The sequence below is a fragment of the Pan troglodytes genome, chromosome 9 (genome assembly GCF_028858775.2).
Source record: "Pan troglodytes isolate AG18354 chromosome 9, NHGRI_mPanTro3-v2.0_pri, whole genome shotgun sequence".
Taxonomy (NCBI): domain Eukaryota; kingdom Metazoa; phylum Chordata; class Mammalia; order Primates; family Hominidae; genus Pan; species Pan troglodytes.
In genome coordinates, this window is record NC_072407.2 from 16,901,140 (window position 1) to 16,926,790 (window position 25,651).

At 43.7% G+C, this 25,651-nt stretch overlaps 1 protein-coding gene across 6 annotated transcripts in view; it reads left to right on the forward strand.

Annotated features, from left to right (window-relative positions):
• The window catches only part of TEAD1 (TEA domain transcription factor 1), a 270,095-nt gene that overhangs the window by 69,694 nt on the left and 174,750 nt on the right, over positions 1-25,651 (forward strand). For 5 of the 6 annotated variants that reach the window (XM_054662118.2, XM_063783803.1, XM_054662121.2 and 2 more), the window contains one exon: positions 20,116-20,371. In XM_054662118.2, coding sequence (XP_054518093.1) covers positions 20,215-20,371 — 157 coding nt within the window. In that variant the 5' untranslated portion in view covers positions 20,116-20,214. Of the gene's footprint in view, positions 1-868; positions 1,083-20,115; positions 20,372-25,651 lie in introns of those variants that run through there. The other variant, XM_054662119.2, reaches the window with a different exon arrangement.

A 25,651-nucleotide genomic window follows, 5' to 3' on the forward strand; every position in this document is an offset into this window, starting at 1 on the left:
CTTGTCATCTTTAATTCATTGCTGAGAAAACTTCAGTTGCGCTAGGCCAGATTATCCCCAAAGGCGTTTGGACAGTGTCACATTAGAATTTAGGGCTATTTAGAAAGCACTGAGACATGTCCTTTTTTTCAGAAAATACTGTGTATACAGTGTGAGAGGCACACAGCCTCTGTCTTCATGAGGTCCCCAGTCTATCGGTGGCCTTGAAATTTTTCTGCTCTTTGACTGTAGGCTAGGAATCTGTCCTTGAGAAATGATTACAAGGATGTTTGCTACAACAGTGAAAAGTTGGGCAAAATCTAAATGTCCAAGCATGAGAAAAGAGCTAAATAATAGCATATCCACCCCCCAGAATATTATGTACCTCTTAAAAATCACAGACACAGAGAAGTTTTCAGGACTCAGGAACTATTTCTGACTGTGAAATGTTAGGTGGGCAATAAAAACCTAAAGCTATAAGGAATAATTAGTGTAAGAGAGGACATCAAAATGCATGGGTAGCACTGATTATTATTTGATGGTGGAATATGGGTAAAGTTAATTTTCTTTGTGGATGTTTCTATATGTTCCACTTTTTTTGGTCATCTATGGGTATGAACTTTTATAACTAGAGGTGTTCCAGAAATATTTTTAAAAACCCGATTAAAAATTTAAAAATTATTGTATAATTAGTGAGTGGGTGAACATGTTGGATTTAAACTTGGAGAAGCACATTTGGAGGTTGTATTTATCTCGTGTAAAGAAAGCTGCTGACTCGGTGGGATAAAAATAAGAGGCCTAGGTCAGCCTCCTCGCGTTGAGGCACCTGGCTCCCCCAGGCTTCCAGACTGCACGGGTTCTGAGAGGCCCTAATGGGCTTGTTGAAAGGTTCTACTTGGCTTCTTATTAATGTCCCTCCCTGAGCAGTGCTCTGCTCTGCTGGCTAACCTTGTCAGAAGGTTACCCGTGGCTCTCCAGGGCTCGGCTAATTTTAAACCTGGTCAGGGAGTGTGGTGGCATTGCTGTGCAGAGACACGAACAGCTCCCTGGGAGACACCGCTGGGGAAAGATGAGTCGAGTCTACAGTTTTTTCTCATCCTCCTGTAAGTGACCAGGCACGCTGAACAAGCAAAGAGAGCTGGGATAATAATGAGAGCTTTTATGGTAAAAACCAGGATTATTAAAGATCTTTTAGCAGTGTCAATGCTGGTTGATAATTGCACGGTGTGATGTGCCCTGCATGAACTGTGTCAATTCTGGCCACACTAGGAGTAGCAAGGTGAATGAGATCCTCTCTTCTGGAAACTAGACTTTGGCTGCTTTTAAAGACAGAATGAAACTACAGTGAATTTCACTACTTATTCGGTATTATTTTAAATTTTCAGGACTCACACTCCACTGGTGATAAGTTCTTCTATGAAATTTTTGATCAATTTGATTGGGAGAGGGCTGTTTCTGAAAAGCTAAAAAAAATTTAAAAACACAGAATCGCTGCCTGTCTGCATGTCAACTGCTGGTCTGGCTGCCTCTAAAATTGTCATTTTAAGGGGGTTTTTTTTTTTTTGGACTGTTTGCAGTGGAGTCTTGTTCAGAATACGGCTGTGTCTTATAATACGTGCAACCCTGATATTGTAAAATGAAATATAAATCAATCACTGCAAAATAAGGTGACAATTGAGAACCTTTTCCCCATCAAAATTAATTGTTTAAAAAAAAAACTTAGCCCATATTTTTCTGCTTAGAATTTTTTTGTCCATCTACCTTTCACCACCTTCAGGTTGGGAATCTAAATGTGCCTGTTAGAGTTGGCTCTGTCTTCTCCTGCCAAGGCATTCACAGCTTCTTTTGCCCGTACGGGATTACAATGGGAAACCCATTCCACCCAGTGGATGGCCTGGTCTTGAGGCTTACCTGCCTGGCTTAAGGAAGTGCATCTTTTCTTGTAGCTGGGCCTGTACCCACCCACTCATAAAACAGTTGCTAGGAGCAAATTACAGAGGCATTGTGTGTGGAGTAAACCAGGATGAAAGAACAGTGGATGGAGAATCAATACCCTCCTAACTCCCTACAGTGATTGAAGTTAACTTTATTTGAAATATCCAGGCTGGGCCAGACCACATCAAGCTAGCAGCATTCTTGCACGAGAGTAGCACGGGAATGAACTTTGATTTCATTTTAGGGAAGAAGAAAAAATAATGAATAAATGCTTTTTATTAGCCTTTTCCCTTCCCTTGAAGTCCTACCTCTTCTACATAAACCTAATTAGCTTCGACATGTTTGGATTTAGTTTTGAGAAAATTAAAGCTGAGTAATATTAGGAATTTGTTCAGTGGGAATACTTGTTAAAACCTTCATTGACCCAAATCTGACTTATAAATGGTATTAAATAAGCAAACTAAAGAAAACTTCATCCCCGTCTTGTCCTAAAATAATATTTTTAAAAGCATATTCAGAGTTAAGTATAATATAAATATGTTACCCTGATTAGGTACTAAATGAGTTACTGAAGAAGCTGTAGTGGCGGTATTGAGTGTAGTTATGAATTTAATGTTCTTTTCTTAAAAACCAAGTCCTCTTTGACACATGTTCAAAGGTCTTCCTTTTTTTTCTTCTCCTGAGCTGCTCTTTCTCACCTCTGGGGCACTTCCCTCCTACACTTGGCCCGCATGCGTGGTTTAGGCAGGCCCACTGTTATTTTTGTGGTAACCTGACACTTTGGGCCCAGCGCAGCCCCCTGGCCCTTGTGGGAGGTGAACTGGCTGAGAGCCAGGCTGCGTTCTCCCAGGATGAGCTGCTGCTGAAGCAGGCTGGGCTGAGGGCTGTGGGCAGGCTGCAGCAGGGGCTGGGATGCCACAGACCAGGGGGGCTGGGGGTTCACCAGTGAAGACCTCAGACTGTGGGGCTCAGCAGGTGGCAGGCCCTGCCTGAGGTTAAAGAAAGGTGGAGTTGGTTGTTGAGGCCACAGACCAGGTGGTCAGGGTGTTTGGAAACCTGAGGAAGGTTTTGAGGCCAGTGAGTCTCTTTTATCTCACTCTGTGGTTCTAGTCTAAGGTATGCCTGAGGCCGTCCTTGTAATTCCTTAGACAAGGATGAATTTCTTAAGAATCATCAAAATTGTATTCACATTTTAGGTTAAAATAAAGCAAATGGTTATTTGTTGAGCTGGGCTAGGGGGCTGGAGTGGGGTGCAGAAATGAATGGGAAATAGTGCCTACCTTTGAAAATTTGCGGTATAGCAGGGAAGAAGGTGGATATATTAGCAGTAATTATTATTATTTTTTAATTTTTAAAATTTTTATTTTTTATTTATTTTTTGAGACGAAGTCTTGCTGTGTCATCCAGGCTGGAGTGCAGTGGCACAATCTTGGCTCACTGCAACTCTGCCTCCCGGGTTCAAGTGATAATCCTGCCTCAGCCTCCTGAGTAGCTGGGATTACAGGCACCCGCCACCACACCTATCTAATTTTTTGTATTTTTAGTAGAGATGTGGTTTCACTATGTTGGCAAGGCTGGTCTTGAACTCCTGACCTCAAGTGATCTGCCTGCCTAGGTCTCTCAGAGTGCTAGGATTACAGGCGTGAGCCACCACGCCTGGCCTATTAGTTTTGTTGATCAGCTATTTGAGAATCTACGGTGTGTCTGGCACAGTTAAGACATACTACCCATGCTAATCTCTAAGCATTTAGATAAGATAATATATGCATTGACTGTTGATTGAGATATTCTGTTAATACTTTCATGGATCATCTCATTTAATCTTTACATCAGGTGGCTAATAACGTTCCAGTTTTCATGAAAAGAAATGTAGGCACAGGTAATAAGTGGAGGAATCAAAATTCAAACTCTTTGGGATTCTAAAACTCAATATTCTCTTTATGTATATATAACCGCTCTGCCATATGGATTCTCCAGATGTCCAAGGTGATCCCTGCAATTTTTTTTTTTTTTTTGAGACAGAGTCTTGCTCTGTTGCCCAGGCTGGAGTGCAGTGGCGCGATCCTGGCTCACTGCAACCTCCACCTCCTGGGTTCAAGTGATTCTCCTGCTTCAGCCTCCCAAGTAGCTGGGACTACAGGCACCCGTCACCACGCCCGGCTAATTTTAGTATTCTTAGTAGTGATGAGGTTTCACCATATTGGCCAGGCTGGTCTCAAACTCCTGACCTCAGGTGATGCACCCGCCTCTGCCTCCCAAAGTGCTGGGATTACAGGTGTGAGCCGCTGCGCCTGGTCTAATCCCTGCAATTCTTAGAAATACCTACCAAGGACAATATCAGCAAAAGTTTTTTGAGTTCCAACAATCTGTCAGGTATTGGGAGAGCCCCAGGCACCTGAAGGAGTGGAGTAGGTGGCCGGCTGTGTCCAGGCATCTTGGAGTGCGTGTGCAGCTAGAATGTTGGGGTTCTGGATGGGTGGCTGGAGGAGCAGGCTGAGAACAGGTGTGAAAGGCCGGGGGTCTCATAATGCACTTCAGTCCTGAGTGAGTGGGGATCTGCTGAATGACTTCAAGTGAGTGTATGATGAAAGTCCTATTTGCATTTTAGGAAAACCTTTCTGACTGCAGGATAGTGTAGGAGACACTTGCTAAAAATATGTCTCCTGGGATTCTGATTCAGTATTTCTGGCATAAAGCTGGGAATCTCTATGTTTAAGAAGCCACTCGTATCATCTTGTATAACCAGGCTTGGGGACTAGGTTGTTGGCAGTGGCGAGAGTGTGGGGAGGCGGGGGACAGCTCAGCTCTGGCAGAGGGCTGAGGCAGAAATGGTGCGGTCCTTTCCTTGAGACAGGAGCAAAGTTAGTGGGGTAGAGAGGAGCAGAGGGGATCCAGGGGAGGCAGGGGGACTGGGGGTCAAATGGACGTTCTTGGTGATCATTTAGATCAGGAGGGGAGGAGGGGAACCTAGGATAATGGCCCTCCCTTTGGGTTATGCTCCAGCCAGTTTACCTGAGAAACATCATCTCTGAGAGGAGGCTGTGGGATTCTCCCAGGACCTGGGAATCCTTTTGGATTTTCATGGGGACTTTTACAGATAGATCCTTAATCAGCAATGTGATGTTGAAGGTGTCAGGGCCCAGTGTGCCAGAACTGTGGGTGTGTGAGGATTTGCACTGGTTTGTTTTGCCTGTGGGGGACTTTTGGCTTCTGAAGTCACATCCCCTACGTAGAGTCACCTTTAGGCAGTTGGATTGAGAGGGAATCTGCACCTGGAAGTCTCCCTGAGAGGGAGGGCTTTAGTGGCCATTTGTAGGTGTAATTGGAAATGGATTACATTTTAATTAAATCTAAGGGGCTGAGAGCTCATCTTGTTCCTCTACCAGGGTTAACAGAATCTGTAGAAGGATGTAGCCTTGGAAGGAAATATATTCCCCCTGCCTGACACTCCATCCACCTTTTTCCCTAAAGAAACTTGTGCGTGTGTGCTGGGGACCCGTAGAAAATGTGGATTTAATCAAGGTGTGGCCTTTGCATATTTTACTGAATTCAGCAGACTAATTTGCTGGGGTTTATCAGAGGGGAGGGAGAGGAGACTGCTGGCTGGAGAGGGCTCACAGCACCCTGGGCCATGGGGAAGTGAAGGCAGGAGAAGGCGCAGGCCTGATGTCAGACGTGAGCGCATCAGACTTTCTGTCCGTACCTCTCTTGGACTGGGCGTCTTGCCCCCACTGAATGCCCTTACAGTGCTTGTGGACGGCTTAGAGTGGTTTTGTGCCCACAGCAGGTGCTCCAGTAATATTTGTTCATTTGAATGAGTGGTTTAATTGAGGGGGGAACAGTAGTTACTCACTTATCCTGCCTCAGTCTGTCTTCAGCTAAGGTGCCAAGATTCTTTCTCTTGCTGAACTTGAACTGGATGTAAACCAAGGACCAGGTTTACATTTTGAGGATTGGGATGGGGTGCGGGTGGGGCTTTAATTGGCCCCTGAATTTGCATCTCTCAATGTGAGACCTGTTTTGCATCTGCTCCATCACCATGTCATCATTAAATGGTAGACTGTATTTGTCATTTAAAGGGTGGGGACTTGCTTCTGTTGGTGATCATTGGGACCCAGTTGACATTTGTGAACCGGCAGTGTTGCGTGTTTTTGGTTAAATTCATGCATTAGCTCGTGTTGGCATTAGTTGGTGTTTTCACATTGGCCAAATGCAGACGCATGTCTGTATAAGCATAGCAGCCTGGTTCCCATATTGGGCTTGAGTGTGACCCTGCTGTCAGCTCACAGCCTCTCTTTAGGGATGAGGGGAGTATGTTGAGTGCTTGAAGACAAAGTCTGATGAGCATTCATTAGAATGGCTGAGTGATCAGGTACCTAGCAGAGTTAATCCCATGGCTCTGGGTTGTTGAAACAAACACACCTTTATAAACTTGGAACACTGAAGGGAGATGCCACATTGTAGTATTTCAGTTTATCTAGAGAAGTGTTCCCGCCTTGGACCATACTGAAAATACTTTTGATTTAAAAGTTCAGATTCCAGATATATAACGTTCTCTGTTCTTCACCCTTTATCTTCCCAAGTAGACAGACAGACAGACACACACACGTACACCTTCAGGAGTTGCTCACACACTCCTGGTGTTTCTGGTGTTTTCGTGCTTTTTGTATGAAACAGTCCACCTTTCGTCATGGCCTGTGAGGCCCCCTGTGATTGACTCAGCTTACATTTTCAGCCTCTGTTCTAGCCTTTCTGCTTTCTTGCTTGGCTCTCTCTTCCCCACATCTCCTCCACTAATACTTGGCCTATGAGTCTGGCTTAGCCTTTCAGACCAGCCTAAATGCCACCCCCCTGAGAAACTCTCATTGATCCGAGAGACAGAATAAACTCCTCCAACAGCACCCTATTGATTCCTCCATTGCATCAGGTGACATATTTATTCACCTGTTCATATTCACCCATTGACTCATTATTTCTGGCAACCATTCAGTCCTCTTTTTTGGGGAGCAGTTGCCATGTGCTAGGCATTCTGCTGAATGCCAAACATAGAAAAATGGCTAGGCTGGGTGAGGTGGTTCATGCCTGTAGTCCCAGCACTTTGGGAAGCTGAGGCAGGAGAATCGCTTGAGGCCAGCAGTTTGAAATGAACCTGGGCAACATAGTGAGGCCAAAAAACCAAAATAATTAGCTGGGCATGGTAGCATGTGCCTGTAGTCCCAGCTACTTGGGAGGCTGAGGCAGGAGGATGGCTTGAGCCCTGGAGGCTGAGGCTGCAGTGAGCTGTGATCCATGCCACTGTATGTACTCCAACCTGACTCAAAAAAAAAAAAAAAAAGGAAAAATTACTAAAGGCATGGGCCCAAACCTTAAAGATCTCACAAACCCTCAAAGGTGAGAGACGCATAAACAAATCATTCCTATGCGGTGAGTGAGTTCAGTTCATTTGTACTGGCTGGCAAAGGTGCTACCTGTGGGAACACAGAGGAGTGGGGAAAGGCCAGGTCAGGCTTCCCAGTGGAGGGGCTTGAAGTCTTGCAGGTATGTGTACTTATTTGTCTCGCTGCTGGAGAGGGTGCTTGTTGAGGACAGGGAATGTGGTATCTTTATCTCCATATCCAGTGCTTGGGACATATGGCTGAAGGGACAGGGGTGGGAGGGGCTCTCAGTAAATGCTTTTACCACATTAAATTGAAACAGATAATTAGAAAACAGAAACTTTCCCTTTCATATTTATACCCCATCATGTTTCAGAATCATTTTAAGGCAGCATGCAAGACTGTAAAATAGCATAAATAGAAGGTGGGAGAAAGAAGGGAGAAAAAGAAGAGGGTAGAGGTGAAGACTAAATGTGGACTTAGGAATGAAAGCAAACTTGCCGACCAAAACCACCTCTGAGCACTCTCTGAGGGGCCTGCCAGTGTGGCTCAGTGCACTTTGGCGGCTACTGAGTAAAGGAAAGGCCAATGGCTTGACCACGAGGTAAAAAACACATTGTGTTTTGTTTGCTGTAGAACTTTCCTTTGGGATATTTGTAAAGATCAGTCTGTGTGACGTGATGAGCAGCGTCTTCCACATCCTTGCATTCACTCTAGAGACAAATCCCATTGGCTGTTTCTTCTAATAACCCTTCATATGCTGATGGCAGCACATCAAAGCATAATTCAAAAAAGGCAAATGTATTCAGAGCTCCTGGAATAATCTTTCTCTAAGGTAACTGTGGAATCAGAAAGGCACTGAAACAGGGCAGTTTGGTTTTTTTTTTCATTTCTTTCTTTTTTTTTTAAATAATTTTTATTGAAGTCCAACTTACATACAGAAAAGGGCACACACATCATCAATATTGAGTCCCTTGTGTTTTTCCATTTGAATGCATTGGCATCCAGAGCCATTGATCTGCACTGACATGACCAGAACCTCCTAAGCCTCCCCACGCTGCCTTCCAGTCAGTACTCCCAACCCTAAAGGGTGGTTACTACCCTGACTTCTAATAACGTAGATGAATTTCGTTAGTGTTTGAACTTGGTATGAATGGAGGCAGACAGTATAGTATATATTTCTTTGTATCTTTTTTTCCCTCAATATTGCGTTGGTACGATTCACCCATGTTGTTACTTGCAGTTGTCATTTATTTATATTCTATTGCTGTCCCATAGAACTTTCTGTGGCTGTGAAATGATTTTTGTCTGTGCTGTATGACACAGTAGCCATTAGCCACTTGTGAATATTGAGCTCATGAGATACAAGTAGTGTGACTGAACAACTGAATTTTTAATCTTATTAATTTACATTTAAATTCACAAATGTGTCTAGTGCCTACTGCATTGGACAGTACAGCTGTATACCATTCTATTTTATGAATATGTTACAATTTTTTTTTTTTTTTTAAGACAGTGTCTCACACTCTCTCAGGCCAGAGTGCGGTGGCGTGATCACAGCTCACTACAGCTTGACCGCCTGGGCTCAGGTGATCCTCCTACTTCAGCCTCTGGGGTAGCTGGGACTACAGGCATGCGCCACCCACACCCAGCTAATTTTTTTTTGTGTGTGTGTGTGGAGATAGGGTCTCACTATGTTGCCCAGGCTGCTCTCAACTCCTGCGCTGAAGCAATCTGCCCACCTCGGCCTCCCAAAGTGCTGGAATTACAGATGTGTTCCACAGCGCCCAGCCTGATTATACTATAGTTTATATGTCCTATTGTTAATAAAAATTTGGCTGTTTCTGTCTGTTACAAACAATAAAAATATAAACATTCCTATACCTGTCTTTTGGTGAACATAGGCATGCATTTCTTTAGCATCTCTACCTGGGATTTGGAATTGCTGAATCAGAAGGTATGCATATAATCAGTTTTGGTATGTAGATATTGCCAAAGAGTTTTCCAGAATGATTGTACCAATTTGCGCTCTCATCAGTTCTTTGAGAATTCCATTTACTCCATCTCCTTGAAAATCCTTAGTATTAGTCTCTTTATTGTAGCTCTTCTAGTGGCTGGATAGAGGTATCACATTGTTTTAATTTGCATTTCTTTAATAACTAGGCATGTTGAACACCTTTTCATATGTTTATGGGCCATTTGGTTATGTTTCATAAAATACATTAGCTTTTTACATTTTTTTCTATTGGGTTGTCTGATTTCTTATTGTTTGGAGTTCCTGCAGGATGAAGGATATGAGTCTCTGTTGAATAAATGTGTTCCAAGTATCTACTTTGTGGCCTGCTTTGATTTTCTTAATGGTTCTTTCAAGAAAGCGAGTTCTGAGTTGTGATATGGTCCAGTTTATCATGTTTTTCCCTCCTGATTAATGCTTTTGTGTTCCTTTAAAGTATCCTCGACTACTTTATGGCCATGTAGGTAATCTGCTAAGAATTCTTATAAATTCTTTACTGGTTTTTTTACTTTCAGATCTAAAGTCTATTTCAGATGGATTGTAAACTATTGTGTGTGGTGGGGTCAATTTTTATTTTTTTCATATGGATATCAATCAACCTGGCTCATTTATCAGGAAAAAAATTTCTTTACTCAGGGTAATGCAGTGTCACTTTTGTTACAAATCAAGTGAACGTATGTGTATGAGTTTGTTTCTAGACTCTCTAATCTGATTCCTTGGCCTATTTTCATTATCTTTGTGCCAGTACTATACTATTAATGACTAAGCTTTGCATTGAGGTTTCATATTGGGCAGTTTAAGTCGTTCAGCTTTGGTTTTCTTCTTCAAGATTGCACAAGAGCTGCATTTATTCAAACAGGTTCATTTTATTTGTTGTTTTATGTTGTCTCACTTTTATCCAGCATCCCAGTGTTATTTGACACTGTCTTAGCCTGTAGAGGTCACACAGGCTCTGCCTCTGCCCCGGAGGAGTTTTATGATCATGTTTTGGGATTTAGAAATATCCATGTGTGATTTGGGTATGCTTTGAGGATCTGTATGCTCAGATCCATTAGAAATGGGTAAAGGCAGACCAGATCTGACACCCACACAAGAGAAAGTGACAGCCTGATTTCTGATAGTCTAGAGACTATCAGACTTCTGCCTGTTACAAACAATGAAAATATAAACAGTGGGAAGGAAAACAATGTGATGAATTGTGGTTTTGGTTCCTTAGGTTGACAGGAAAGAGTTTTTTCCTTTTGGGCATGTTAGAGCCTAGATTTTGGATCCTGATGTGAGTGCTGATGAAATCCATTTGGATCCATTAGATCTTGAGAGCACTGAATGTCAGGAGCTGTGGTTGAAGGACCAGAGCAGGGCTTGGCCTTCACAGTTTAGCTCTTTAAAATGCCATCCTGATTCAGGTTTTCCCTGTTGATTGGCTTATGACTCAATCAGGAGTGAAGTGTGGATTTCCCTATTGCTTCTCTCCCCAACCCCCAGAATGCCTGTCTCAATAATTTAGGATAGATGGGGCATGGCCAGAATGAGAGAAGCATCCAAAGTCATAGAAGCTGGTGGAGAAGGCCCTGGACTACTTTTGTATGCAAAGTAGGGAGGGCCGTTTCTGATGCAGCACAATTAGAATTCTGAATCAGCCAAGGGGGCCGCATCTGGGCAGGTTGCTGCTGGGACCTGGAGTGAGGCCATTGCCAACATATCATTTAAGTTGGCTGTCAACAGACTGTGTAACATTGGGTGAGTCTCGCCTGGCCTTTAGTAAGCAGGGATGACTCCTCAGGCATTTACCTATAGACTTCCCTCTTAGGGAGCCATTTCTAATGGTATAGGACCCATTTCTAGGCATTCCATCAGTCATGCAGCTGAGGGGACTTCTTGAAATGGTGTATATACTTATATTTATCTTGTATGTTAATGTCTTTTTACTTCTACTTTTGATTTTTACTTTATGCTCATTGTCATTTAAAATACCGAGTTATAATAATCGGATGGTGAATCTTACCAACTAAGAAAGTGATGTGATCCATAGGTTAGTGGCTAAGGAGTGTTGTTTTCCTGGTGTTTTCTTTATTTTTAGTAAGCATTATGGTTGATTAGTCTACCCCAAGTGTATGTTGACTCCACAGGCTACTGGAATTGGGGAGTTAGTCTTAAGGTTTTCTTTGACTGTTACTCCTGGGAAAAGGCTTATGAGTTTTCCTTTTGAAATACTGACAGCTCCTTACTGCTAACAGTTGGGACGTTTGCTCTCTTAAAGCAGGAAAGAAGCTTCTGTTTCTGGCTTTGAAATGTGTTTCCCGAGGTTAAGTTGTCCATTCCCCAGGGTGGGAGTGACTTGGGCTACGAGTCATGTCCTCTGGTTCACGCTCACTTTGGGCATGCACTGTCTTGGTATCAGGTCTTTGCTTTGGAATGGTCAGATAGGATAGATTGCCTGAAACTGGGTCTGTGGCCTTGTCCTTTTGAAGGAGTCCACTGATAAAGAACAACAATGATCAGCTTGACTGGTGGTAGTGACAGGAGAAAGGAAGGGGCAGGATTTCTGTTCTCAATGGCTAACAGATTCATTAAGGGGATGGGGTGGGCGATTCCCCTAAAGGCTGGTAATGCAGAGTGGTCCCATCAGAGCTGCATAGCATGAAATCAATCAGAGCTTTTCTTGAGCTGTCACCTGGGCAAGTACTTAGGGCTGATGGAGCGGAGAATTAATCAGGGATTCTCAGGAGGGTAATGCTAAGTCCTCTAATGGGATGCTTAGCATTGGGGCTTGGTGAAGAGATATTGGCTTGTTGATGGGATTCTGTTGACACGGAAGTGATTTTTGAAAACGAGAAGGAGTAATTATCCACTCCTCCCTGCTGAAATTAGAGGAAACCTGTTGGCAGTTGGCACCAAGGCTCACTGGCTGCTGCTGTCGTTGTGGCACATGTTGCCTCAGTTCTCAGCATCAGCATTCCCATTCCCTGAGAATTCTGCCCTGTCTCTGACAATGACATACTTTCTGTGCTTCCATCTCTTCTGTGGTTGCCTACAAAATCCAGGCTGCCAATCTTCACTTGTATTTTTCTCAGGCCACTTGTTAGCAAGGTTGGCTAGTGTCTTAAATGGTAGGAAAATAATAACACAACCCACTTTACATATGCAAAAGCAATTAACCATTATTAGTGTCTGACATTCCTCTCAGCTGCCCACAGCAGTGAGTCAGGATCATCACTATTCATTAGGAATTAATTAGACTGTCCTTGATGATATCAGTCATCTACAGAGCTAAGAATTCAGCACTGCCTACATCCTACTGTCTAGTGAGGGTATAGTGTATTTGATATTCCCATAGAATGTGCATTCTGTTTGGAAAATGACTCCTAGATTGAATCTCTGTTAAGTATAGGACTTTGGACAACTTATTTAGGTCTCTGAACCTCACAAGGTGGGGATAATACTAAAGGGGGAAGTGCAGCGATTAAATAAGATGCTCTAGGCAGAAACTGCTGGCATTATGCCTGACACCTAGTTCTGGGAGAAGGCTGAATTTGGATTTGAGGTACCAGTTCACTTTGGAAGTAAAGCACCTTTTTTTCCCCCCAGTCTTTTTGTTGGAGGGGAGCTTTTCTCCTATGAGAGAAATTTGGACTTTGACTAAGATTACAGTGACCTTCAAGCCATCAAATGTTTGGTTGAGTTGTCCACTATAAATATCATTCCAACCATGTGATTCTCTTTCTAGAAACCCTGAAGTGGCCCTCACTTGTACTGACTTCTCTCTCCTCCTGGGCTATTAGAAATCTTTTCTCTTAGTGCTCGTCCCATTGCCACTGTCTGTATGCTGCCCTTTGCTCACCTGCTCACTCAAATTTGCTTTACCATTTGTCACCTCTTCGAATTTCTTCCTTGGCCACCTCCTTGGCTTCTGGTCTTTACACCCTGGCTGCTCCGCCTCCCATATCTCTTTCCCTGTAGCTGTCACCTTTTGGTAATTTTCTTCTCCAGTCATCAAAAGGGAAAGGGAAATGGAGAAGATAAAATATATTGTCTCAAAAGTTACCATTCTCCTCAAAATAAGATTTACTGATGATAAAAGATTACCTCTTAAAGGACTCAAATCTTATTTGTCCCTCTAACACAGAAGGACTATTAGTTGCCAATAATTGTGATTAAGAAATTGGATCAGCCACCCAACTCTTCGTTATTTACACTGTGCCTGGCTTACAGTCTGTCTCCTTGTGTCCTCCTAATTTGGCGATTTTCTCTGGGTCTCTTACTACTCATTGGAACCTTGGCCAGAGTCAGGAATGTGAAAGTAGCTGAAACACTTCCTTTTCTTGTGGAAACTTTGGGTGTTAATCTCAGTCATGTTGTTATCAAAGAATATTTGTGTCTTCTGGTTGTTGGTTCATTCTTTTTTTATTTATTAATTTTTTTGAGACAGAGTCTTGTTCTGTCACTCAGACTGGAGTGCAGTGGCCTGATCTTGGCTCACTGCTATCTCTGCCTCCCAAATTCAAGTGATTCTTCTGTCTCAGCCTCCCAAGTAGCTGGGATTACAGGCGCCTGCCACCACGCCTGACTAATTTTTGTATTTTTAGTAGAGATGGAGTTTCACTATGTTGATCAGGCTGGTCTTGAACTCCTGACCTCAGGTGATCCTCCCACCTCGGCCTCCCAAAGTGCTAGGCATTATAGGCGTGAACTGCCATGCCCGGAGGTTCATTCTTTCTTTCATTGACTATTTATATGTCAGGTATGGTATTGGCGCTAGGGACAGTGTAAATGTTACATAGTCTCTGCCCTCAGGGAGGGACACTGGGGTGCAAATGGTAGGAGCAATGACAAACCAACTCACTAAGTTTTTGTTTTGTTTTTTTTTTTTAATTTTTTTTTTGTGATGGAGTCTCACTCTGTTGCCCAGGCTGGAGTGCAGTGGCACAATCTTGGCTCACTGCGACCTCCGCCTCCTGAGTTCGACTAATCCTCCTGCCTCAGCCTCCTGAGCAGCTGGTTATAGGCACCTGTCATCACGCCCAGCTAGTTTTTTTTTTTTTTTTTGAGATGGAGTATCACTCTGTCGCCTAGGCTGGAGTGCAGTGGCGCAATCTCAGCTTACTGCAAGCTCCACCTCCCAGATTCACGCCATTCTCCCACCTCAGCCTCCTGAGTAGCTGGGACTACAGGCGCCTGCCACCATGCCCGGCTAATTTTGTTTTTGTGTTTTTAGTAGAGACGGGGTTTCATCATGTTAGCCAGGATGGTCTTGATCTCCTGACCTCGTGATCTGCCCACCTCGGCCTCCCAAAGTGCTGGGATTACAGGCGTGGGCCACCCTACCCGGCCGTTTTTTTAAATAGAGGCAAGGTTTCACCATGTTGGCCAGGCTGGTCTCAAACTCCTGACCTCAAATGATCCACCTGCCTCAGCCTCCCAAAGTGCTGGGATTAGAGGCCTCACCTCATCAAGTTCTGTTATAGGTAAAGTCTGTGGGATCACATGGTGAAGAATGAATAAGTTGGCTTCCTCCAGGGTTAATGGTGGAAACTGAGCATACTGGAGCTACAGGTGCTGTGTGGTCCTGTGTTACTCAGGGGGACAGAGCCCTAACTTCATCCCAGCTCTTTTCCTGTGGCCTCATAGAATATTGAGACACCGGCAAAAACAAGCCATAATGATTTTTTTTTTTTGGTGATCGTTGTGTTCAATGGCATTTCATTAATTATGAGGATTAGTTAAAATCAACCCTTTTACTTAAGAGCCTTTAAATAATCTGAAGATGGGTGAGAAACTGACATTATGAGAGACCCACAGGAATTAAGATGAAGGGAGCAGCGAATTCCTGTGTCCTATCTCATCTCTTGTTGGATAGAGTTGGTGTCAGAGCACCTGCATTGGACTGTCTTACCCCGGTCATCCCCCAGGCTTTTATAATAAAATGTGTATTGGTTGAATACACATGTGATATCTCCACTGTACTCATGTTACTCCTTTTGAAGCCTCAGTAGGTTATAGTGAAGGAATTACACATTTAGGGAATGTGGTTGTTGAGGCAGTTACCAGGATATTTGGATTCATAGAGTTTGTTTTTGGAGTTTATTAGAGTGTGTTTGGGAAAAAGTTCAGGAATAAAGGATCTTTCAGAAAAGTGTTTATGATGGAAACTGAGGCACATGGGGGCTACAAAGTATACATATTTTTAAAAGTATTTCCAGCTGGGCGCGGTGGCTCACGCCTGTAATCCCAGCACTTTGGGAGTCCAGGGTGGGCGGATTATGAGGTCAGGAGTTCGAGACCAGCCTGGCCAACATGGTGAAACCCTGTCTCTACTAAAAAATACAAAAATTAGCTGAGCGTGGTGGTGAATGCCTGTAATCCCAGCTACTTGGAAGGCTGAGGCAGGAGAATTGCTTGAACCTGGGAGGAGGAGGTTGCAGTGAGCTGAGATCGTGCCACTACACTCCAGCCTGGGCAATAGAGTGAGACTCCATCTCAAAAGCAAAAAAAATGATCTCCAACAAAGAAGACTTTTCTATTCTCTTTCCTTGAAGGCATTCTGTGAAAAGGGTTACTACCCTGAACCACACTGCCCATAAGAATCTGAAAGCTGTTGAACCCGTGAATAAATTCAGAATTAGATGAGTGTTAGAAATAAAGGTGTTGTCACCAATTTACATTTTCTATGCAGTCATTTGAAGACCTTGAAGAAGAGGTCCTTTGTAAATCAGTTTCCCAAAGTAAACCGTTAGAGGAAGCTCTCTCATTTCTTCACCATCCATCAGAAGGTACATAGCATTGTCTAGAGAGGATGGACTTGGACATAAATGAACGTCTGTTCATAGTTTTACAGATGACAGAGCGCCTTCACTCATGATCTTACTAAATCTTTATGGCAACCCAGTAGAATAGAGTCCCTCCATCCCTTAATCATTTTTCTGTATTGGGATGAAATTTAATTTGTTATTTGCATTTAACAAATGAAAACCTGAGCTTCTGAGAGAGTTATTAGGTTGGCACAAACGTAGTTGCGGTAGTTTGAGCTCCATGGCTTAAGGGCGAGTAGGTTTGAAACCCACATCTGTTGGAGTCTTCATATATTCCCCTCCCTTCCTCTCCTACCTCTTGCCCCGGTACTGTGTTCTTTATTTACTGAATTTAGTGAAAGCTGACTCCTTCACTTAAAGGATATATATATATATATGGGGAGGTAAAGATATCAGCTCTGCAGGTACAGACATTGTGTGCATAATTCACTCATTTAGATTTTAATATTGATTATAATCAAGTGCTTGTTGCTATAGATTCAGAATCGAGGTAGATTGCGTGACAGTTGGCCAATTCCACACACTTTTAGGGTTCTCCTACAGCGTGGTTGATACTCTCAGAGCCTGTAGATAGAAGGCCAGTTTCCAGGATGAGGTGGAGTTTGAGCTGGACTGGAAGGAACCTGGGGGATGGAGTGCCAGGATGGTTATTTTGGTATCCAGTATGGGGAGCTTTTCTCAGCCAGCCCCAGTCTTGTGTTAGGAAATTCTCTGCCCATATGTAAAGTCTTCATCTTATGATGGGGTTGTAAAACCAGAGGCCTGTATAACTCTGTGGATTATGTATCTGGTAGTTTCTGGGGCTGTGTCCTGGCCCATTGCTAGATAGGTAATTCCATCCTGCTGAAGTCTAGTTGACGAAAAATTGCAAGAGTCTGGATACACAGGGTCTTTTCCTTTGCAGTAAATGAATAAAAACATGAGCATTTAAAACTGGCTGTACTTACTAAGTGGATAGATCAATTAATGCTAGTTAATACTGCATTCCCCCAAACAACCAGGAAGTTGTGATTCATACCTATAGAAATAATAAGAAGAGGTTGTCTGCAAGACTCTGCTGCCTGTCTGCTAGAACAGCCTGCCCCTTGTGGAGCAGTTCAAGTACCAGAAATTTTTTTCTTATATTGAGTCGGAATATTCTTTGGAACTTCCCAAAGTGGATCTACATCCTTCCCATGTGACAGACAGCTCTTCAGAGGTTGTTTAGTGTCTTAGACACTAAGTGTGCAGTTATGATTCAGAAGAATCTTCCCATCTTTGGGCTGTGGGCTGAGGCTAAAAATGATAGAATTCAATAGGAATAAATATAAACTCCTGCTTTTAGCTCTGACACCAGTTGCACAGAAGACAGCATTCAGGGACAACCTCTGAGGGGCAGGAGCTTAGAAGTTTAATGGAAAGTAAGTCCACCTCTGAGTGCCATTTATTGGGGGCCACTAAATGCATTCATGAGGGTGGGCAGAGGGATGATGGTTTCTAGTCTGGAAGACAATTAGGATCCTGGAGGCTGCTTCTGTCATACCTAAATGGGTGTCTTAGGAGAGATTTGCTCCCCTGAAGGATGGGGTATACTCTCAAGGAATGGATGTGTAGATGTTAACCAGGAGATGGGTTTTTGCCTGATAAATGGAAGCATTTCAACATATCAGTATGAAGCGGGGTAGTACTGAGAAGGTAATGAGTTCCCTGCTGTTAGTGGTGTTCAAGGGTAGACTGTGACCAGTTGAGTAGATTTTGAGGGGACTTTAAGCACTGAATGGGGGTGGTTGGTGTGTTTTGGTCTGGAGACTCTGGGGCTTACAGTTATATGAGAACATTCTTTTAAGGCAGTCGAAGGTCCCTCAGTCCCTTCAGCCATCCCCCACTGTCCTAGATCCCATTCCCTGCTATCCTGACTGAGCACTGGGCATAACTACTATTTATCTTAAAGTGTGGCTCCTCGGAGTAAATTCATACTGCTGTGAACTGCCCAGAGCTCAGGGACTGGCCTGTGGTTTTGTACATGTGTGTTGTTTTGGTTTGTTTTTGTCTTTTTTTGTTGTTGTTTGGTGGGTATGGTGGAGAGGAAGAAGGTGGGCTAGCCACTGCTCAAAGAATTCATTCTTATTCTCATAATTTATCTAATAAACTACTTTGGAGCGAGAACAGACTCTAGAGTATAGTTCAGTTTGAATTTTATAAGACTCTTAGATTGTAACGAAAAAGATAATAGTTTGAATTCAAAAGGCCCACACTGCAGGCATCGTCAAGTTCATCTGGAGGTCAGTCACAAAATGCTTTCTTGTGGCATAATTTATACCTTCACATTTGGCAATTTTGAAAGTCCTGTGTAAATGTACATATGTTGGTAAGAGGTAGTAAATATTTTGCTGACAATTTCTTTGAATGATGGCTCAGTAGCAGCATTTAAAGGCAGACAATCAGAGGGTTTTTTGTGTATTTTTTTTTTTAAATCCAGGTGCTGCCAAGTCTACAAAGCTGGAAGGGAAGAAGCCAAAAGTGCCCACTAGTTATAGTTATACCATTAATTATATAATATTCATGTGCCTCAGAGTTTCTGCACCTGGCATCTGTTGATGTACACAGGTGGGGGAGGACGGGGGCACAGGATACAGTTGGGAGAGAGCAGGGAAGAAGACAGGTTGCTTGCTGTCAGGTAACGGCCCTGGAACATGGAGCAGTCCCTGGTGCCAGGTGTGGCCACCAGCACCTGCTTCCCTCCTGGGTGTCCGTGTTGTAATACTGCCTGGATTTGATGGGGTGAGAAGGGGAGGAACTGTGGCCACATGAAACCCTCCCTACTCAGGCCCTTGGCCTCCTCTTTTCGATCAATCCTTTCTCTCTCATTTTTGGGAGGCCTTTGAATTAATGATCCTATACCTTTTCAACAAAGGAATATTGATATGTTAGTGTGCCAGACAGCAGGGAGTACTGGATTAGATCATTTTCACATTGACGTTATGCCAGTTTGACATTTGTTTGGAAAGCTTATCCTTTTATGACCATAGGTTATATACATAATTTAAGGGGAATAAATCTTTCAGAGATTTTTTTTTTGGTTCTGTGATCTTCAGTGCTACAGAAAAAGAAATGAAATACTCCCCCACAGTTTTCATGTGATCAGGAATTCAGCGTAGGCTACGAGACGGAGTGCTCCATGTCAATAGAGAATATTTCCACAGGTGTGCTAGGCACTTGTGGTAGATGTTGCAGGGAAGTCAGGACTGGGGACAGCTTGGTCCCTACTTCAAGGTTACAGTCTAGGAGCTGAGAGTGGCAAAGTGACCTGATTCTACAGGGTAAAAGCCCCAGAGATAAATGACATAGGTCCAGGTCAGCCAGCATTGCTGTCTCAGTAGAATGAGTATGTGTGATACCAAAATAATCTTCCTCCTTCCCTCCTTGATCCTGCCACCATCTTGCATCTTAATGATCTCATATTGGGATAGTGACACTAACAGAGTTTCCGAGTTATGATGCCAGTTGCCATGGTGAAGTGGACATTTTAAAAAACTTTATTTTCTTATAAATTACTTGTTCTGCTTTGGAGATTTGATGATCATTTAGCAAAGTGCCCCTGGTAGATAGTAGGCACTCAGTAAATGGTTTTTGTATGAATCACTGCAAACTTGCAACTCCGAGTGAGTACCATTCTTCCACATAAATTTCCTCTCGTCTGTGAAGATTATCCAGCTTCTGCCCACCATTGCATTTCTGTGTGGGTGCTTAATATGATACTTAGATAATAAAGCCACTTGGATCTCAAAATTCCATATTCTCCAGTAGGAGTTCTCCAAGCAAATCTGGTGACTGAACCAAAATCTCAGAAATCACCACTAAAGAACTTAACCGTGTAACCCAAAACCATGTGTATCCCCAAAAAGACTGAAATAATAAAATGAAATGAAAAAAGCTGGTGACTGAAGAACTTGCACTAGAGCTAGCAAGAGCATTATGTTTGTGGTTACCACATCCTTATACTGTTTTTGGTTTTCTCTTCTAGGTTTATTTTCTTGAAAAGGCTCCAGGCTTCGGCTTGGAAAATCCCACCGCCAAAATTGAGCCCAGCAGCTGGAGCGGCAGTGAGAGCCCTGCCGAAAACATGGAAAGGATGAGTGACTCTGCAGATAAGCCAATTGACAATGATGCGGAAGGGGTCTGGAGCCCCGACATTGAGCAAAGCTTTCAGGAGGCCCTGGCTATCTATCCACCATGTGGGAGGAGGAAAATCATCTTATCAGACGAAGGCAAAATGTATGGTAAGTGGCCTGGAACACTCCTTTGAAATACTACAGTTGTGGTAGGGGATAGATTGTAGCTGGTCTTCCAGCGAGAGCTGTTCATCGTATGGGGTTGAGTGATATTTGTAGAATTTTAGTGGGTCATCCAAAGGACTCACCCTAAACTAAAAAGGAGAGTCAATAAAGGACCTTTGGGAAATCACCCCCTGGGCTTTTCTTCTTCTACATGCGTAGTGGCATTACGTCAGAAGCTCCAGGGGTCCAGGCAGGAACATAAATAGTTGCAGTGGCATGGACAGACACCAGATGGTGGGGAGGAGGTCTCCTGAACGCAGACCAGATCACAAGGAAATCCTGCCACTTACCTCTAGGTAGCTGATGCCACTAGGAATGGGGGCCTGGTGCTGCCGAATCCCTTGATTGCCCCCAGCCCCCTTGAGGAAGAGCCAGCATTCTAGATGCTTATATGAAATCTACTCTTTTTAAAAAGCCAGCACTTTTTTTTTTTTTTAAAGCAACTCTGTACAGGCCAGAGAAAACATGTATGTGCATGGGCTTGATCAGCCTCTGAACCACCAATTTGCTGCCTTGCTGCCAGTTTGCAGTTGAATGGTCAGACAAGGCATTAGCACCCTGGGTCACTGTCACCATCTCCCCTTCTTTGGGGGTTGCCTTGAAAGGCATTCTGAAGGAAACACCAAGAGTGCCAAGGAGAGAGAGACCTGTTAACTATTTGGCTCTGGATGCCTAGGGTAGCAGCAAGGATCCACCTGCCGGTCTGGGGCTTGCTTGCTGGGTTTGGGCACCCCCTAACTTCCTTCCATAAATGCTTCCAGCTGCAGACCTGTACTTTTTGGCTGCTTACCTTTTGGGAAGCAGATGGCAGGTGTAGTTGCTTGAACATTCTGTTTGTCTAATTGAGCACGTTGAGTTGACAGAGTTCGCACTGTAGCTGAGTCTAAAAAGATGCAAACAGAAATAACCTAACCTCAAAGAGAACTGGCTCAGTATTTTACCTGAGGTTGTTAACTTCTCATGGGAGTGATTATTTCTGAACAATTGGAAGTCTTTTTCATAATAAGGTGTTGTACCTTTAATACTGCACTTCCTCTGTCAGGAGCCGTAGGAGACTGTGGCTTCAGCTAGCACACACTGCTAAGGAGAAAGCAGATGGTGGTGCAGCTGCCACCAGCTGTGCCCCCACCCCGCCCTCCTCCTCTCCAACTTGGATGATGTAATGGAAACAAGGAAAATTTTGCTTTCTGCAGCATTGGAGTCTCTCAGCCTGTCACACACAGGGGAGAAGGAGACCCAGGCCTTCAGCATTTGTTTTATGCTCCCATAATATCCTTTGTAGCCAGGGAAGCCTCTTCGTATCTGGTGAAATGGACTGGGGATGAAATATCTCAGCTACTATGGGAAGAGTGTTTCAGGGCCCTAGATTTTCTGTATGTCTGGATCTTTCCTGGTCTCTTCATCTCAGCCTGGCTATTTGCTTTGTGGGTCTTATTTTCATACCTGAAAATGCAGCCCCCTTTCTTAAAGGCAGAGGAAAGCATTTTAATCTTTGAAGCTTCTTTGAAGATGATTTTATTATGGGTAGTGAAGGGTAGCTTTGGGACACTACCTTGTACAACTCTCATTTGCTTACCCGAAAACGGTTTCAATTTAAAACAAAGGCATAGTATTAGAAATCCCAGTGGGGCATAACCACTGCACTTCATTTCCCACAGGAAATACTGGGAAAGGTCCTGTCCTTTCAGGAATAAGGTTTTGGGGCTGAGAACATAATTCAAAGCACAAGTTAACTTTTGCCAACTCCAATTTTGTATTGTTCTCCATTGAGATTTTAGTTTATAGACAGCAGCCCTGGTGGATTTAACCAATTTGCCTATAATTCAATTATATAAATATTTTTATGTGAAAATAATTGTATAAGAGCTCTTGTTGGTAATTGGGTCTCAGAGGCAGCAGGCTAAGAAGAACAAAGAGAAGCTTTGGATGTGAGTAGCTGTATCAACAGTGAACTTGAAGATTTTACCCTTGGTCTTGGTCTCAGTTTTCTTCTGTGTAAAATAAGATGGTAAAGTAGTTGATGATGTCCATGGGTCCTTTGGACTCTTCCATTTTGTGATGCTATGGTTTTGTTTCTTGTCACTGAGCAAGAGGGTCAGTTTTGACAAATGTGGTGCTGCTTGGGAGCCTAGCCTGTCTTGGATACCCAGCGTAACTTAAATTCTGAATGCCTCCTGAGTGTGCATGGTTTTGATGTATGGATTCTTTTCTCCTTAACTCAGCAGCACATTTAGTGACCGTGTTGGTGGCTAACCTGATTTAAAATGGGACAGTCCTTTTGAGCAAGCAGCATTAGGAATTTTAACTCATTTGGAAAGAACAATCTTACTGGTTGTGGGTTTTTCAGCAAGTGGAGTATACAGCCTGGGAGAGTGTGTATCCTAATTGGGGCTCAGAAGATGCGTTGGCTGCACTGTCCTGCAGCCACCCCCACCCCCAGGCAGCTGCCTTGGGGAGGAAACATCCCCCATGAACTCCCTCTGTCTGGTCGACATGAGGAGCTTTGCTTCTACTGCTACCTTGGAAGGGAACCATGGTGGTTAATGGGACTATTGGTGGTGGAGACTGGACCCCTTAAGAGGAACTGCCCTGGTTGACTGGGAGCTGCCTCTGACCTGCCTGTGACTTGGAGGATGAGAGACAGTTGACTTGGGAGCCTCCCTGTTGAGGCCCCGGCCACTCGAGAACTGAATCATATGAGCAGTGTGGGGCCAGAGCTACTGTCCTGGGCTTTTGGCCTGTTCCCCGTCTTACCGTACATGAATTGGGACACAAACCAGACCAGGAGTCAGGGTTTCTTAAGGCCTTAAAGAGCATACTTTTTTCCTAAGGGTTCTGAAAATGAAAACATTTAAAGCATTTTTGAATTCCATGCAGTAAAATAAAAATGATTTAGTCTTTTAGTGAAATACCGAGTGTTTTTTACTTGAAAGGGTTAGGTTATTCCAATATTTCAGAGCATTTGTAGAGTGCTTTGTGATGTCACTAATCCCGAGCCATTGGAGAAGCAAGGTCAAGTGATTTATTTTGGTAATGAAATTTTGTTTGTGGTTGGCAGTAGGGCAAATGCAGTCTTATAAAGGAGAAAAAAGGACAACTCTCTTTATGATGAGGTTTTTGGCCACAGGAGGAGATGGCTTCATTCGCTTTCTGCTAACTTGGTCTTTGGGGAGCTGAGACTTTATGTGTTTGGGCTATGTGTGCATAGGTGGCTTCTGCTGTGGGAACCCTTATGTGTAGGCAGTCGTTTTTATGGATTACTAGAAGGGGTACGAGATGTCCTTTGACCTGGTTCCTAAGGGCATTGTGTGCTCCGTCCCTGGGGCTCTCTCTTTCTCTGTGCTTGTCTTTTTCATTTTTTGTTTTTACACAGCTATGTGTGACTCTTTTCCTGGTAGATCATGGGAGAGGAGATAGATAGCAGGAGGACAAGATAAGAGGGACGTTCTTGATCAACAAACTTATCCAAAATTGGATTTCAGAGGAGCAGGCTGTAGTTTAAAACAAAACAAAATAAATAGCAAACCACGGGAACACCTGAGTATGTTTCTTTTGCAACTGAAAATGCCAGTCAGATAGACCCCATAATCAAATAGGGCAGGGACAGGAACTAACCTTCACTGGTTGCTTGCTGTAGAGGCAGAGAAGTATATAGCACTTAACAGTCTGGACTCTATAAATAATATGAATCCTGGCCCTGCACTTCTAGATATCAGATTTTTATCGAGTTACCTTACTTCTCTGTCTCAATTTCCTCAACTGAAAAGGAGGATTAGATAGATCTTACTGTGTAGGATTATTAGAAGAATTAAATGAACTAATTGTTATCTGGAACACTACCACCCCCTGCAATGTTTGAACTGTATCTAGCATATAGTGAGAGGTATGTAAGTGCTTATGAACTGAAAACAAAGGAGTGCTCTCTGCCAAGCACTATGCTAAAGGCTTCACATACAATTCTGTCTAATGCTCTTAACAATGCTTTGAAGCTGGTATTATCATCCTCACTGTATAGACAGGAAGCTGAGTCTGAGAGGGGTAAAGTGGCTTGCACATGGCCAATATAAATGGTATAGCTAGCAGGTTTCAAATTCAGGGCTGTCTGACTCTACATCTTGGACTTTTCTACTGAGCTTTTGTTCCTTCCTTGGTAGAGACCTTTATGCATAAATCCAGTGAATCAGTATTGAGCCCCAGCGCAGCTGTATTCCAGCCCTGTGCTAGGGGTTGTCAGGGATACTGTAGTGAACCAGACAGACATGGTCCCTGCCCTCATGGAGCTATCTCAAGTTCATTTGCAGGAAACTGACCTGAGGTCAGGACTGTGTGCCAAAGCTTTCTGAGAAGTTTGAGAGCCCTTTGAAGATGGTCACCTTCCACTTAGCCTTTTGAAGCCTATTCTTGGCTACCAAGGTCGAGGGCACCTGGCCTGTTGCTGGCAGGAAGAAATCATCTCAAATAACATAGCGGAGAGGATCCCAGATCACAAGCCTGGCCTCGGTAGTGGCCAGGAGGATGTCTGGAAGATTCTAGTGCCCTAGGATCCTATAAGCAGTCTGGGCAGAGCTGTTGCTTCCAGACATCTTCCTGGCCACTATTGACTTTCTCCTTTTGCAAGCAGATGTCTTCAGGATCCTTGCTTAGGTCAGCTCCAAGGAAGGACCCTTTCTTACTGGGATACCAGGACTACTGGTCAGCCCCAGAGACCTGAATTGTGAGGACCAGCAAAGATGAGGGGGACGGTGTCTCTAGTCAGTCCTCCCCCGCTGCTGACCTGTGCCCTGCCCACCAGGACAGCGTAGGACTTAGGATTGCATCTTTCTTTGCTTCATAGGAGCAGAAGTCAGAAGAGGAAAGAGGGCTTTTTAAATGAGGTAGTGGCAGAACTGACAAGGGGGTATCAGAATGAGAGTGCACACAAGCAAGTGGGAGTATGTATTGATTAGTCAGTACAGCAAAGAGACTGAAACCTGTGGTCGCTACACTCCTCTGGATGCAGAGGACTGGTCAAAAAATTGCAGAATCATCCTTTTTTATAAGATAGTATGTTCTCATAACAGCTCTTTGAGGATCAGGGAGGTAGGTTTTGTCAGTGGAGACCCCAGAGCCCTGGTGTGGAAATGGCCATAGACTCCCAGCCCTGGAGGGTCTCCAGGCCTTGCCAAAGTGTTCTTCTCGGAGCTCCATATGAACATCATGTGGCATCTTTGATTTCCTCTTTCG